Source organism: Psammomys obesus, unplaced genomic scaffold (genome assembly GCF_907164565.1).
Source record: "Psammomys obesus unplaced genomic scaffold, mPsaObe1.curated_primary_1811, whole genome shotgun sequence".
In the NCBI taxonomy this organism is placed as follows: domain Eukaryota; kingdom Metazoa; phylum Chordata; class Mammalia; order Rodentia; family Muridae; genus Psammomys; species Psammomys obesus.
In genome coordinates this window covers 7,641,595-7,658,490 of record NW_026587216.1, presented here as the reverse complement: position 1 = coordinate 7,658,490, position 16,896 = coordinate 7,641,595, and the positions used below count along the sequence as shown (strand labels likewise).

Sequence of the window (16,896 nt, the reverse complement as noted above, 5' to 3'; positions counted from 1 at the left end):
TACGTCTGAGCAGGGGTTCTAGGTTATCTCCATGAATGGTCCTTGGTTGAAGTATCAGTCTCAGAAAAGACCCCTGGGCCCAGATTTTTTGGTTCTGTTGCTCTCCTTGTGGAGTTCCAGTCCCCTCCAGGTCTTTCTATCTCCCCTTCTTTCATAAGATTCCCTGCCCTCTGCCCAAAGTTTGGCTATGAGTCTCATCCGCTTTAATACTCTGCTGGGTAGAGTCTTTCAGAGGCCCTCTATAGTAGGCTCATGTCTATCACCTATTTTTTAATGTGTGTGTGTGTGTGTGTGTGTGTGTGTGTGTGTGTGTGTGTGTGTAAGTTGCTTCTCTTCTTCCAAATTCATGTGAGTCCTGGAGTTGTTAAACTTCACAGCAAACATTTTACCTGATGAACCACCTTACTGGTCCCCACAATGGCTGTCTTAATTTAACCAACATCATGGGTTCCCCTTTGCACACATTTTACCCTCAGTTGTTTGTCTTCTATCTTTAGATACGAGCCAAAAACTGGCAGAAAATATTCACATATGCCCCAGTTAACCATGGCCAGAATATTAAATAATAATTTCTATATTTGTCAAAATTTCAGCTTTTAGAATATATAACAATTCTTGGAGGACGATTTATTCTTCCAAATCCATGAACTTGATTTACTAAGAGTCTGTTAGATCTTAAGCACTAGGGCAGGAGCTTAGATTCTTGATAAGGATGCAGCCCACGTCTTTTCCCTTTCGATTTAATGAATTTTCGTTTTCATCATATGTCAGCCTTTGTTGAGTAATGTTCTAAAAGAAAACACTTTAACATTCTCTGTGTCAGCTTTCTTTTCACTGGTGCCGGAAGTCTTATGTGATGTCTGGGCTTGTCCACTTCTTAGACCTCTAGGATTGTCCTCAGTCTTTATGACCCTATACCAAGGTATCCTTGCGCAGATATGAATTATGCAAGGTTGCATTTGAAAGGTGAGGACTTCTTTTTGTAATTGCCCGATATTGAATCTAGATGTGTGCACAAATGCAGACTCAGATAATTAATCCTTCACATTGAAGGTTCCATGTCTCTAAAGCTAAATTTAATTTACAGGGAATGTTTAGTAAGTTATAGCATGCAGTGTTCTCTTTAAAGACTCGTATGGGATATGTTTAAATTTCTGTTTCAGAATTAAGGAGGCTTTCCCAGTGCAGTTGGTTTTATGTTCTCTGATGGATTTGGTTTCTTACGTCACGCCCCTCTTGGACGGGAGCATGGGAACACCTTTACATTAGGTTGCCTTGCCTCATGCTTTTGTACGCACAATTTTTTGTTTGTTTTATTTTGTGGCTTGTTTATTTTTTCTTTATTATTACTATTTATTAAAACTTTTTTACTTTGTATCCCGGCTATATCCCCCTCCCTCATCTCCTCCTGGTCCCACTCTCCCTGGCTTTTTCCTCCCAGATGCCCCTCCCCTAGTCCACTGATAGGGGTGGTCCTCCTCCCCTACTATCTGCCCCTAGCCTATCAGGTCTCATCATGACTGCCTGGATCCTCTTTCTCTGTGCCTTGCTGGAGGAGGTGATCAAAGAGCAGGCAACTAAGTACATGTCAGAGAGCCTCTGCTCCCCTTACCAGGGAACCCACATGGAGACTGAGCTGCCCATGGGCTACATCTGAGTTGTAGCTTTAGGTCCTCTCCATGCATGGTCCTTGGTTGATTCATTAGTCTCTACAGGACCCCCTGAGCCAGATTGTTTTTGGCTCTGTTGGTCTCCTTGTGGAGCTCCTGTGATATTTGACAAAGAAGCCAAAACCATACACGGAGAAAAGAAAGCATCTTTAACAAATGGTGTTGGTCTAACTGGATATCTATATGTAGAAAAATGCAAATAGATCCATATTTATCACCCTGCATAAAACTCAAGTCCAAGTGGATCAAACACCTCAACATAAAATCAGACACACTAAATCTGTTAGAAGAAAAAGTGGAGAAGAGCCTTGACCTCATTATCACAGGAGACAACTTCCTGAACAGAACACCAATAGCACAGGCTCTAAGAGCAACAATCAATAAATGGGACCTCCTGAAACTGAAAAGCTTCTGTAAAGCAAAAGACATTGTTATCAGTGCAAAACGACAGCCTATGGTTTTTGTGGGATGGGGTTGATCAAAACAAGTTAAGAACTGAAAAAACACAAAAGTTCCAGAAGAAAAACTTTATGCCTTTAGTGGCTCATGAGCATATCACATGAGTTTGGACAAAGAAACAATGTCTACAGTTGTAAGCCTGAGAAATTAAAGAATATGTGCTGGGTTTGTGTTTAATACATTTGTTTAGTATGTAACATATTCTGTTTATAGACCCAGCCTGGTGGTTAGTGTTTGTCACTTGCTAATATTAATGAACTTTAGTCATTTAGAAAATTTGTTAGTATGGGTTAGAATATTTTTCATGTTTTCTTTTTTTATGACTTTCGCTTTGGTACATGATTAAGTTTCTTTATAAGTGCTTCTGGTCCCATCTAGTCTAAATAACATGATTTAAAATTTCTGGTCTCATGTTCATGATAGTTTTTAAGAAGAGCTTCAGATGCAGAGCAGTTATTTGCCCTAGAAAATAGTGAAGGAGGCCAGCATGGAGTCTGGGCTACTTATGCCTTAGGTAGAGTTTTTACTAAGTAACCACATTCATCGTTTTCTGTGCTCCTTCGTTCTGATGTGTTCAGCACTGGGGCCAAGTGCTTAGCATGTGTCACTGTTGTCACGAATACTGACACACATTCAGTCACTTAATCTTCACAGCAACTCTGCAATGCACAGGGTCTGTTAGGATCACAATTGCTCAGTGATGAAATGGAAATCCAAAGCGTATAAGAAGATTTTTTTTAAGCAACCCAGAGTCTGAATCTATTTCTAATTCAGTCCTTAGACCCACGTGCTGGTCATCATAGCAATGTGATAATATATGTTTATATGTGTATATATGTATATATATGAACATTTACACACTTTGGATCATCACTAGTATTAACTATCTTACAAGAAACAGTTGAGGAGGCTGGAGAGATGGCTTAGTGGTTTAGAGCACTGTTGTCTGCAATTCCAGAGGTCCTGAGTTCCCAGCAACCGCATGGTGTTTCACAACCATCTGTACTGGGATCTGATGCCTTCTTCTGGCATGCAGGCGTACATGCCGATAGAGCACCCATATGCATAAAATAAATAAATAAATATTTAAAAATATTTAAAAAAAGAAGCAATTGATTCTTTTTGCATTTAAAGCCAATTGGACTCAGCACATTTGAGAGCTATTGATGTTAGGTGGTAAAGCTATGTTTGGAATAACATTGTAGCCTGAAAGTGAGAGATAGTTCAGCCATTTACCCTCTTAAGTTCTTTGGTTCCAATTAGCTTATTCAGCTCGCGCTTGGTAGCCCTTTTAGGTGACAGGTCATAGAAACAGAAACCTTTATTTTTTATGGAAGGAAAATTATCTAAATCTGACTGGTACAAAAATTGGTATCAATGAATTTTTTATTAGTAACAAGGAGAAATAATGATCGTAGTGGTTCTAATACACTAAAGTCTTCTTGAAATACTGATTAAAAAAAAGTCTTCAGACATTAAATAAAATAAAATAAAGAGATCCCCTGCTCTTAAGATCCAAAGCATCTCCTTCAATACCCTGATGGGTAGAGTCTTTCACAGGTACCCTGTGGAAGGCTCCTGTCCTGTTCTTGTTTTCTCCTACTTCTGATGTGTATCCCATTTATCCTTCTGAGTGCAGCTTCAGCCTCTTCTCTAGGGTCCTCCTTGTTGTTTAGCTTCTTTGGGACTATAGATTTTATTATGTTTATCCTATATTATAGGGCTAATATCCACTTATAAGTGAGTATACCATTTGTGTCTTTCTGCTTCTGAGTTACCTCACTCAAAATGATCTTATCTTTTCTAGTTCCCACCACTTGCCTGAAAATTTCATGATTTTCTTGTTTTTAATTCCTACCCATCAAGGTATCAAGGAAGATACTGAGATCATAGCCAAACATTGGGCAGAGTACAGGAAACCTTATGAAAAAAGAAAGACCTGGAGGGGACAGGAACTCCACAAGGAGACCAACAGAAGTGAAAAACCTGGGCCCCTGGTGTCTTACTCCAACCAAGGACCATGCATGGACATAACCTAGAACCTCTGCACAGATGTAGCCCATGGTGGCTCAGTGTCGAAGTGGGTTCTCTAGTAAGGGGATCAGGGGCTGTCTCTGACTGAACTCAGTGGCTGGCTCTTTGATCACCTACCACCAGGGGCTGGGGGGTGGGATGCAGCCTTCAGGCCACAGAGGAAGATGATGCAACCAGCCCTGATGAGACCAAATAGGCTAGGGCTAAATGTAAGGGGACCAGGACCTCCCCTATCAGTGGACTAGGGGAGGGGCATAGAAGGAGAAGAGGGAATGTGGGTGGGACTGGGAAGAGATGAGGAAGGGGGGTACAGCCAGGACACAAAGTGAATTAATTGTAATAAATTAATTAATTAAAATAATAATAAAAGAGCCAATGCAAATTTCCTGTGATTTTGGCCTCACAGTATTAGTCAACAGAGAGTCTATCCTCTTTTTCTCACAGTATTAGTCAACAGAGAGTCTATCCTCTTTTTCTTACCTTAGGGTAACAGTAGTTACCCTAAGGATGCCAAATAATTCATACATGACTCTTCCGAACACATCACAGAAAGCAGAAGAAAGGCTGACAGAGTAAGAAGTAGTGAGCCGAGTTAGTTGAGATCTGAAGGATATTGAAGAATTTTGGTAATTGTCTTTTTGTGAAGTCAACACCTTCTCCACTGAACAATTGTCTTATTTGAAATGTGTGTAGTAATAACGATTTTCTGGAACTAGGAGGAAAATTATCATTTATGAAGCTCTACTGAGCTTCAGTATCTCTACTGAGATAGTCTACCTGATAAATAACTGCTGGTACCAATTTTCTCTCCTACATTCAGTATGTAGAAATAACAAAGGCACATGACAACCAGGCAATCTTGAAGGGATTTTTGAAAGAAAATAAAAACGTTGAATATATTATACACATAATATTACTTGTAAAATTTCACAAGTACTGAAATAGCACATTATGGGATCCTCTTGTCCTGTGACTTGGAAGATGGAATGCACAGCCACAGCCTCGGGACCTTTGGTGACAACAGGCTGTCATAGTCCGTTGTTGGCACTCCAGAATTCTTTTCCAAGAAGCACCAATGTAGCAGAGAGTGGAGAATTCTGAGACTGGGGATTACTAATTTCCAACTCTATGACAGTACTTAAGAAATTTTAGGAATTTACATTTTTTTAAAGTAGCATATATAGAAGTGAATGGGCTGTGTTTGATGACTATTTTTAAAAAATTATTTTTATATTAATCACAGGTTTTTTACTTTGTATCCCAGCCATAGCCCCCTCCCTCATTCCCTCCCAACCCCACCCTCCCTCCCTCATCTCCTCCCTGCCCCTTTCCAAGTCCATTGATAGGGGAGGACCTCCTCCCCTTCCATCTGACCCTAGCTTAATCAAGTCTCTTCAGGACTGGCTGCAATGTCCTCTTCTGTGGCTTAGCAAGGCTGTTTCTCCCTTGCGGGGCGGCGGGGGGGGGGTGTCAAAGAGCTAGCCATTGAGTTCATGTCAGAAATAGTCCCTGTTCCCCTTATTAGAGAACCGATTTGGATACTGAGCTACCATAGGCTATATCCAAGTGGGGGTTCTAGGTTATAGCCATACATGGTCCTTGGTTGGAGAAACAGTCTCATGAAAGACCCCTGTGCCCTGATATATTTGGTCCTTGTGGCACTCCTGTATTCTCCAGGTCTTACTAACTCCTCCTTCTTTCATATGATTCCCTGCACTCTGCCGAAGGTTTGGTTATAAGTCTTAGTATCTGACTATCTTAGTATCTGCACATACGGTTTTACAATTTGTTCTTCTCTTTCATGAAGGGAAAACATCGATGCAACAATGAAGTGAAAACTTGGCCTCACTTAAAATAATTCATATAAAATTTATCAATCCTGGAGACTGCTTTCAGGATTTTCTTTAAATCTTTTGTTTCATAAACTCTCCAGTAACTTGGGTAATTAAATTATGGCATAATTTTATTTTCATTTATTAATAAGTTACTTTTTTTAGTCACTTGAGATCATGCAAGTTGTCTTAAAAGGTCATAGTAATTTCTTATATTCTGGCTTCCTTCATATGAAAATTCTTGCATAACTCTAACTTACCATTTTTCCTATGATTGAGTTACATTCCTTCAATAATTTGTTCTCATTGCAATAAATGCCTTAAGTATGGTGGCACACTCCTTTAATCCCAGCATTCAGAAGGTGGAGGCAGTCTGATCCCTGGGATTTTGAGGCCAGTCTAGTCTCAAGTTCTAGGCCAGGGCTACACAGTGAGACCCCTGTTTTAAAGCAAAACAACAACCAAACCATCCATCTAACCAACCAAGCAACCAACCAACCAACCAACCAATCCAGAAGTATTTGTTTAGATGGTTTGGGGACTGAGCTGACAGATCTGCTTTGGATTAACAGAATCATGCAGACGTTTGTTACTCAGCAGTGGAAACAGAGCAAAGAAAAGTCCAATTGCCTGCACGGTAGGAAGCTGTCAGAGAAGAAGGTGAAGTCTCCTCTGCATTTGTTCTCTACCCTGCGCAGGTTGGTAACAGGCGTCTTCATCCTTCTCTCGGGGCTGGGCCCATACAGTCCACTGTCACCCAGTTCGAAGTATGTTTTTCTTGATAGATGTCTGCTTATGTGACTTCCAATAAAAGACTTAAGTTACACGGGGCCCATCTGAAACATAGATGGGCTTTTGCTTGTTTTTATTAGTGAATAGTAGGAAAATTTACTAAAATTAGATTTTGTTTTCAAATAGAGGTTTCTTCAAAAATGAGTTCTTTCTGGGGCTCTGGGATGGGTTGGAGGGAGAAGCCATGCAGGAACCCTCTTGTGCTTATGAGGAGAGATGTGGCTTAGTTCCTTTGACCCATTCTGCACCCAGAAGAGGGAGGCTGCTGATGAGGTGGCAGCAGGGAGCTGAGCTGGGGCTCTGAGGTTAGGTCCAGTTTTGCCCTGTTGTTAATTGTTGATTATCTCCAAGGTCGCCCAGCTATCCTCCCCCTGGTTGTGGCAAAAGCAAATCCAAACTGAAACCCGAACAAGATGGCATCTCCAAAACGCACAAGCTGCTGCGGAGGACTTGCTCCAGCACTGTCAAAGCCGATGACGTGTGCACCAAATCACACAGGACCTTCGGGCGCTCGCTGTCCAGCGACCCCAGGGCCGAGCAGGCGATGTCTACCATTAAATCGCACAAACTCTTGGGCCGGCCCTGCCCTACAGCCAGCAAGCAGGAGGACTGCCTCACGCTGAAGTCACACAAATTATTGACTCGATCTTGTTCTGGAGACCCGCGGTGTGAGCACAACACCAACTTGAAGCCCCACAAACTGCTAAGCAGGTCTTACTCCAGTAATCTCCGAATGGAAGAGTTATATGGGCTGAAAAATCACAAATTGCTCAGCAAATCTTACTCCAGCACCCCCAAGTCATCGAAAACCGAGCATTTCAAGGAACCCAACGCAGAGGGCAGGAGGCTCTCGCTTACCTCAGGGCTTATCGGTATTTTAACACCATCATCGTCTTCTTCCCAGCCTCCTGTGCGTAAACACTTTCATCTCGCCTTCTTAATGTAGCCAAGGGGCCAGAGATTTGTTTACAGTTTTTATAAGACCTGGGAGAAGAGAGAAGCAAGATACATGATATTTGTTTTGTTTAAATTTGCTGTGGGTTTCCATTAGGGATATTATTTTTGTGTTCCGCTTATACACATCTGTCATGAACAGTTAGTATTGTGTCCATAACACACACACACACACACACACACATTTGCTGATTTGCAATCCAGTTCCTATTCCTACTATTCCAGTTCAAATGCCACTAAAAATAGAAGGAATTCATTTAGATCTACAAAGCTTTTAATCCTTCTTAAGTAGGTTATTTCATCTTTTCACCAGAGAGTAGTGGAGGATCATACTTGCCTTACAGTTAAGACTAATATTCTAGTCGTAGATTAGAAAATTTCATCTGTGAACAATGTTATTGGTCATGGTATACAGGAGTCTCACATGATGTTTCTCTTGGTGTCCATTTTTTATAACAATTTTGGGGGGAATCTGGGTCCAGTTAATGACTGTATGGTCGGTATTGAGTCTGTACCTGCCTTACGCAAAACTTCCCTCTCCAGTGATTGGTGTTACAGCCAACTTCCAACAGACTTAAATTACACATGTAGTTACAGATTCAGAAATGGTTTGTAAAGGTTTTTGTTTGCTTGCTGTGTTTTACATAAGTATATGTATAGGTGTTAATTTAATGATTCACACCCAGCCACATACAAGTTGACAAAAATAAGAAACTGTTTGTAGGAAGTTATTCTTAACATAGCACTTTCCCTACAATTGAATTACAAACACTACTGTAAAAGTATACTTGTTTTAGGAAACCTGGACAATCTTTATAATTTTACATGAGTATTTTAAAAGTTCATTTAAAAGGTATACCTAAATGACGTGGAAAAGTTGTGTTAATCAAGTACGTAAAGTTATGTTTCCCATAATAGTGTCACTGCAGACAGATGATTTCAGATAGTTTGTGAAAGAAAATGTCTGTATTTTTGCCATGTGGGTAGCCTGATAAGGATTTAGTACTGGGATCTTTGCCAGCAGTCATCTGATTTTTCCTTGGAGGAATCAATTGCAGCTGATAAGATTTGAATATTCTAATGAGGGTGTGGACATTTTTTGATCAGTAATAGATTAAACCAACTTTCTTTTCATGTAACTATGATAGGTATTTCTAAAAGATGAGAAATTGAGAGTATCATTTTGTTTAGGCAGATATTGCAAATTACGCAAATATTACAGAATTAGTAAAGAAATTCAATATTTTGATACAATAGTAGCTGACAATACTCATGTGATCTCCTGCATTCATTTCTGGAAAAGGTAAGAGATACAATTTCCACATTTTCCCCAATGAAAAAAATTACTTTTTAAAACTTTGCTTTTTATAGACAAATGGTGCAAAATGCATTCCAATCCGAGACCGCGGCTTCCTGGTGCAGGTATGATTCAGAGCGTCTATGGGGAGCATCTAGTCCCTGCTGGGCTTTCCCATCATCTGAGACTCTCACTGGCTGCTTTCCTTGTATTGTTTTATTCAGACGATTGAGTTTGCTGAACAGCGGATCCCTGTGCTGAATGAATACTGTGTGGTTTGTGATGAGCCACACGTGTTTCAAAATGGCCCCATGCTCAGGGTAAGTTCCTGTTAACTGACTTGCCATGTTATCGTGCGATATAAGTGAAAGCTTCCAATATAAAAATAAATAACTAAGCAAGGGCAGTTTAGAATAAACATGTCCTAGGGTAAATTATTTATTCTATACTAAATGGTATCATTTGCATGGAAAGGAGTTAGTATTATTTCCAGAGGCATCTGTGAAAGAGGAAGTAATTTACTTCTAAGATGGTGTTCCTTGTGTCTGTCATCTTTACGACCATTTATATCTATTTCCATATTGATAGTATATCTCATAATCTGTATATTTATATTTATATGTTTATTTAATAATACATGGCTTCTGGGAACAGCTTCTTTTTTTTAAACAAGGCTAGACAACTAGAATGCTTCAGTGTATTTGCTGAAAACCCCACAATGTAAGATGGTTAGTATATAGACAGGTTCCCCGGAAGTGCCCAGAAGTGATGTCAAAGTGGAAAGGCAGACTGCCGACTTAGTGCCACAGCTGTCCTGTCACTGAAGACGTGTGGAAAGATAAATCAGTGAGCATGCACAAACTTTGGAGAATGAATTGTTCAAGTTAAAAACTGGCTTTTTTTTTTCAATAATGACTTTATAAACTTTAACCAGTAATAGTTTCAAAATAAAAGTTACAAAAAAAAAACAAAAACAAAAACAAAAAAAACCAAAAAACAAAAACTAAACCTGAATAACAGTTGCAAAAAAGCCAGTTTCAAATTGAAATCTATACAATCGTCTGGGCGGTTTGAATGAGAACTGTTGTGCATAGACTTATATTTGAATGCTCTTTGGGGAGGTTATAGAACTTTATTAGGTGGGGCCTTGCCAGAGGAGCCTCACTAAGGCAGGCGTTTGTGGATCTGTAACCTCACCATATTTACTGCTCTTTCTCTCTGCTGCCTGTGTGGGGTTGAGATGTGATCTCTCATCCTCCTGTTACACCCACCCTACCGTGCCTTCCCTGCCCTTCTAATCTTCTGGAACCATAAGCCAAAACAAGGGCTTCCTTCTATAAGTAGCTTTTCGGCATGGTATTTCACCACTGCATCAGGAAAGCAACGAATACAATGTTAGTCATTAAAGTGCAAAAGTCACTAAAGGGCACAGCTAAGTGATTTGTAATATAATCGTGATCACAACCGAGTGATTTGTAATATAATCATGATCACAACCGTTGTCGGTAATTCCAGAACATTTCCACTACTTAAAGAAGAACCCCAAACTACTAACAGTCTTTGCACTCTCTCCCCTTCCTGGTATGTGGTAACCACTAACATATTCTCCTTTTCTGTGGATGGGTATGCTCTTAAGTTTCCTCCGATAGCACAACTCAATACTCTGTCCCTTTTCATCGTTCATGTTATGGATGGACATGCCAGATCGGTTTATTCATTCATCAGTGGATAGAATCCCTGACCTACGTTCTCTCTCTCTTTCTCTCTCTCACTGTGCCACTACCATTATATGACAGTTTCACTTTCTCTACATCTACATTTCTTTTTTTATTCTCTTGGAAAAAGTGTGTCAGTGTATCTGTGAGTGTGGTATTTGTGTGTGTGTGCCCATTCCAGTGTATATGATTCTAGCGATCTGGTTTGGGCAACACTTTCATAATTAATGATAATTCTGAGAATGTTTCCATGTGCTTATTGTCCATTTTTATATCTTTAGAGAAATGTTCGTTCAAAACACCTCCTTGTTTTCATATTGAGTTCTTTTAATTTTCATTACTGAACTGTAAATATTCTTTATTCTGAATATTATTTCTTTATTGCTAGATCCTTATTATATATAATTGATAAAGACTATTTTGTATGTTTTCTTTTCATTTCCTTGATAATGTATTCAATCCAGTAAAGTCTTACATTTTGATGGAGTCTAACATTTTTAAATTCATGCATTTTTGATGTGTATCTAAGGAACTGAAATCAGAGGAGCGTGAATTAGCTTTGCTCCTTTTATAGCATTGCTGTTATTTGGACTCCTCTGCTTTGCTCTATTAATTCTATGGTCATCTTGTCTATCTTTGCAAATAAAAGCAGTTGGAATTTGTATATGTTTGCATCTAACCTGTAATCGGTTTGGAAATTATTGACATCAGCTATGTAGTAAATACATGTCTTCCATCACAAGTCAATATATGAGTAGATGCGTGATGTAGAGACATGACTGCACTGTGAGATGGCCCACAGGTCGCTGAGAGCGCTCCCCCACTCCTCTACCAAGTGAGACATAGTGGAGTCCGCCGTTGGCCTTACAGTTGTACTGCTGCCTGACAGTGTTCCCTCTCCAGACACGAGACAAGGAGAGTTTATTGTAATGGCAGCCTGCATAGACCAAGACAACTTTGTGTTGATTTTTTTCCAAAGCATGAACACAGGATATCTTTCACCTACTTAGATTTTAAAAATTTCTTTCAATGCTGCTTTAAATTTTTTAGCATCTGAGTTCTATATTTTCTTTGAATTATTTTTATGTAAATGGATTTTTAAATTTCATTTCCAGGTGGTCCTTGTTAGTATAAAGGAATGCAAATGATCTTGTAGATTTTCTTTGTATTTTATAAGTTTGCTGAATTTCTTTATTAGTTCTAGTAAGTTATTTTTGGTTTCTTTTAATGACCCTCTATAAGAGACTTCTTAGTTTCTGTTTCCTGTTGCTGTGATACTTAAAGGAGGCTGGAGAGCCAGCTTATTGGTTAAGAGGTAACTAACATATAAAGAGAAGTAACGTATTTTTTGGCTCATAGACAGGAAGGTCTAGTCCTTGCTTGGTTAGTTACATTACTCTGGCATTTGATGGGGCAGCATATTACAGCAGACATATGAGATAGCAAAACTGCACACCACAGACCCAGGGGCAAGAAACAAGAGTGGCTGGGATCCCACAAGGCCTCTTCAGCACTCACACCAGTGACCTAGTTCACACTAGGTCCCAAAGGACTCTCTGGGGACCAAGGCTTTACTGTGTCTTTGGACCGCACTCAAATCTAAGCTACTCAAACCGTTTCAAGACAGGGGATTCTTTGTTGTATGGATTAATATATGTGTGTGTGTTAGTATATAATTTATAATATATAAATGTATTTGTTTTATATATGTATATAAGTAGTCTTCATGTCATTTACTCTGTTGCTCCTATTTTTTAATCTCATTTATTTTTTAACTGTTAATGAAAATGGAAACACTAAGTTTTCTATTGTTGTGCTGTCCATTTCTACCTACAGTTTTGTCGCTGTTTGCCTCAAGTATTCTGCAGGAATGTGTTGTTCCTCATGTTTATACAGTTATATTACATGTTCCTGATATTTTGTGTCTTCTGTCTGTATTAGCAATTTTTATCTTCAAGCCTGGTCTAGCTCATGTTATTGTAGTCTCGGCAAGCTCCACTCTCTCCCTTTCTCCGGCCTTCCAACTAGTGAAACAGTGCTGGTTTCCCGTGTGTTTTCTGCGCGCACTATGTTTGTCCCTATTCATCTGGTTCTGTGATACTAGCTCTTTTTGTGTGTTAAATAGCTCTTTTCTAGGACCTCTTTTTTATTTTTTGAAATTCTTTATTAATTACACTTTATTCACTTTGTATCCCCCCTGTGGTTCCCTCCCTCCTCCTGTCCCAATTTCTCCCTTCCTCCACCCTCTACATGCATGCCCCTCCCCAAGTCCACTGATAGGGGAGGTCTTCTTTTCCTTCCTTCTGATCCTAGTCTATTAGGTCTCATCAGGAGTGGCTTCATTGTCTTCTTCTGTGGTCTGCTAATGCTTCTCCCCACTCAGGGGGAGGTGATCAAAGAGCCAGCCACTGACTTTATGTCAGAGACAGCCTTTGTTTCCATTACTAGGGAACCCACTTGGACACTTGAACTCTGCAGGGGTCCTAGGCTATCTCCATACATGGTTCTAGGACCTCATTTTAATTTGTTTTATACATTTTGATCTCTTTTCATAATGACTGTTTTAGGGACTAAAATTAGCATTTAAAAATTTAAAAATCTAGTTTAGATTAATGCCAACTTGTTTTTAATAACATGAAAATGTTGTTCCTGTGTGGTTTTTAAATTTACTTATTATTGTGTAAGTTGTTGTGATGTGGGAAGGATACACATACCATGGCACATGTGTGGAGCTCAGAGGACAGCTCTGTGGAGTCAGTTCCCTTTCTTTTATCTGAAGTGGACTCCGGGGTTGAAGGTCTTCAGGCTTGGGGAAGAGATGCACTGGCCTGCTGTCTTCTCACATTCCACAGGTGTAGTCTTCCTCCTGGTGCTCCTGTGCATAAAGACCACTGCCTCCTGTTTTAGCAACATACATTTAAAATTATTGCAAAATATAGTTTGCTTTTAAACTAAACAGAAACCGATCAAAATATTAAAACTAAAATATTGCCACACACACACACATTCAAGTTTTTTTTTTTTTTAATTTGTTGGCTTGGTTTTTGGTCTTTACTCTTTTAGGTTTTTACCGTTGCTCATTATGTCTTTGTGTGTCCAGTCTAGGACTTTTTGAGTTTTTTTTTTTTTTTTTAATTACAGTTTATTCACTTTGTATCCTAGCTGTAGCCCCCTCCCTTATTCTCTCCCAGTCCCACCCTCTCTCCCTTATCTCCTCCCATTTTATCCCACCCTCCCTCCCTCATCTCCTCCCATTCCCCTCTCCAAGTCCACTGATAGGGGAGGTCCTCCTCCCCTTCCATTTCACTCTAGTTTATCAGGTCTCATCAGGACTGGCTGAGTTGTTCTCCTCTGTGGCCTGGCAAAGCTGCTCCCTCCTCAGGTGGGAGGTTGGTCAAAGTGCCCGCCACTGAGTTCATGTCAGAGACAGACCTTGTTCCCCTTACTAAGGAACCCACTTGGATACTGAGCTAGACATTGGAAGAAGGAGAAAACAGGAAACCGGACAGGAGCTTACCACAGAGGGCCTCTGAAAGACTATCTAGCAGTATATCAAACAAAGCAGATGCTGAGAAATAGCTCATAGCCAAACTTTGGGCAGAGTGCAGAGAATACTATGAAAGAAGGGGGAGATAGTGGGACCTGGAGGGGACAGGAGCTCCACAAGGAGAGCAACAGAACCAAAAATCTGGGCCCAGGGGTCTTTTCTGAGACTGATACTCCAGCCAAAGACCATGCATAGAGATAACCTAGAACCCCTGCTCAGATGTAGCTCGTGGCAGCTTTTCGAGTTTTAACTTGAAGTATCCCTTCATTCTTTCCTGAGGGAAGTTTGCTCTAATGATGAATATTCAGATTTTGTTTGAGAATATTTTCATTTTTTTTCAAGTTTGAAGGAAAGTATGTTACACATAGAATTATTTGTTGAATTTTTTCCTTGTTTTGATTTAAATTTCTCTTCTCCTTGTTATTTTGTGTTACTGCATGCTTTTAGTGTTCATGTTTTCTGAAGACAAATTAGTGTGTGTGGGGGGGGATTATATTCCTCATATGTGTGAGCTACTCTCATTGTTGCTTATATTTTTGTTTTTCTGTAATTTTCTGTAGTTTAATTTTGTTTTTTGAGACACAGACTCTCACTGTGTCCCAGAGGGGCCTGAAACTGACTGTAGAACCAGGCTAGCCTGGAGCTTCAGGCAATCACCTTGCATCAGCTTTCTGCATGCTGGGATTACAGCTATGCATCACCAGCATTCTTAGTATTTTGATTAAGGCATGTATGTTATGTATGTATCTCTTCATATTTATCCTAGTGGAGTTTATTGGGCTTTCATGAGGTATAGGTTAATAATTTTTTCATGAGTTTGCTATTTTGGGAGATACCATTACATCAGATGTTCTTTTCACATCTTTTCCTTATCTCTCAGAACTCCATCATTAAAATATTTGTATGAAATGATACTGAGTAGACCTCTTGGTCTTTGTTCACTTCCTTCATTATTTTTTTCTGTTACTGAAGTACACATCTCAGTTGGCTGCATACAAGTGTTCGTGAACTCCTCAAATGCAGTCATAGTGAGTTTTGTATCAATTTTCATAGTGGTCAACCCCAGGATTTATTTCCTTTTTATAAATTGTTTTTAATTATTATTATTATTATTAATTACAAATTATTCACTTTGTATCCTGCCCAATTCTATCTATTGATTCTTTTGAAATACCATCATTATTTAGATAGTTTGCCTTGGCTCTTTAATTATTTTGCAGATGTGGCTTAATCCAGTATCTGTGTATTTTCCTGGACCCTGTCAATCAATAGACTTTCTCCTATATCTGGGCCTCTGTTATTTCTTTACTTGCCTCATTCTTTTTTTATTGGAAGCTCAGCATCCTGAATATACTATTGCATCAGCCTTCCAATCCCATCTCTGTCCTTTCTAGGTTTCATTTCTTGATAAATTATCATCAAAAGTCCCTTCTCATTTCTTGGCAAGGGTGTATATTTGTTAAGCATTCCTTTAGTACGTAGCCAGAAGGTTTAAAATTCTACCCGAGCCCAAATTTCCTCCTTAAAATAATAAAAACAGCTAGAAATGATACTTAATGACAACTTCTTTTTTTTTTTTTTTTTTTTGTTTAGGTTTTTTTTCTCCTTATTTTATGTTATTTTTTCTCCCCCTCTTTTAAAATAAATGTATGGTCTATCTGCTTAGCTTTGGCTGGCAAAGAATTTTCTATTTAGTGCAAACTGGCTTCAGACATGTGGCCGTCCTCCTGTCTGAGGCGCTCAAGTGGGATTTTTTGCCACGAGCCACCATGGCTGGCTGCAAATTTTTCTTGAGTACATGAAGTCCTGTCCAAGTATGTGGCCTTCTGTCTTCCCAGGCATGTGTAGAGGCCGTTCCTAGTTCTCACGTGTCTTATTCGTGCTTAGTCTTCCCTCCAAAGCAGTTTGTTAATTTGTTTTCTGCCTTGGTTGCTACCTACTGACTTGCAGTGACCAGAGTGCTGGTCAGTGGGCAGTGCTAACCCTGGGTGAGTTTCAGATCAGGCACAGACAGACAGTCGCCTCAGCTTGACTTCATGGAGCCACCAGATGGGGTCCACTATAGTCCGTTTTTCAGTTTCAGGAAATGTGAGCTGTTAGGAATAGTTTACATTCTCACCAAGGTGTAAATATATTATTTTGAGTAATTGCTTCTTGCCTCATTACAATCTCCAAGCAATTTCCAAAAGGGTTTGAGTTTGTTAAGACCATTTTCGCCAATGTTTTAAAATTCTTATAGGAAGGTAGAAGAGTGGGTTATCACTAAGCCATTTTTGTTGATATTAGTCTAATTTCAGTGTTCAAAAAATGCATTCAGCTACACCTATGTAGGTTTTAGTGTTAGAAACTAAAACTAGTAAAGTGTGGGTAAATATGAAGATAATGATTGATCTAATGTGTCCTGATTATTTATTGAGGATGGGGCACTTTGCATTGTGGACCAGAATCCTGTATAGGTAGTTCACTTGTTTCTGACTTGACGTTCACAGAATTGTAGTAATTTGTTCCTGTGGTTCAAGTAAGCTTGCTTTCCTTCTTTCTTTCTTTCTTTCTTTCTTTCTTTCTTTCTTTCTTTCTTTCTTTCTTTCTTTCTTTC

General features: G+C 39.4%; 1 protein-coding gene across 1 annotated transcript in view; it reads left to right on the top strand.

The window, feature by feature from the left end:
* Parp8 (poly(ADP-ribose) polymerase family member 8) overlaps nucleotides 1-16,896 on the top strand; it is a 169,302-nt gene that overhangs the window by 120,294 nt on the left and 32,112 nt on the right. The window contains exons 12-15 of the mRNA XM_055603471.1: nucleotides 6,568-6,693; nucleotides 7,139-7,697; nucleotides 9,113-9,163; nucleotides 9,263-9,358. Of these exons, the coding sequence (XP_055459446.1) occupies nucleotides 6,568-6,693; nucleotides 7,139-7,697; nucleotides 9,113-9,163; nucleotides 9,263-9,358 (832 nt within the window). The remainder of the gene's footprint in view (nucleotides 1-6,567; nucleotides 6,694-7,138; nucleotides 7,698-9,112; nucleotides 9,164-9,262; nucleotides 9,359-16,896) is intronic.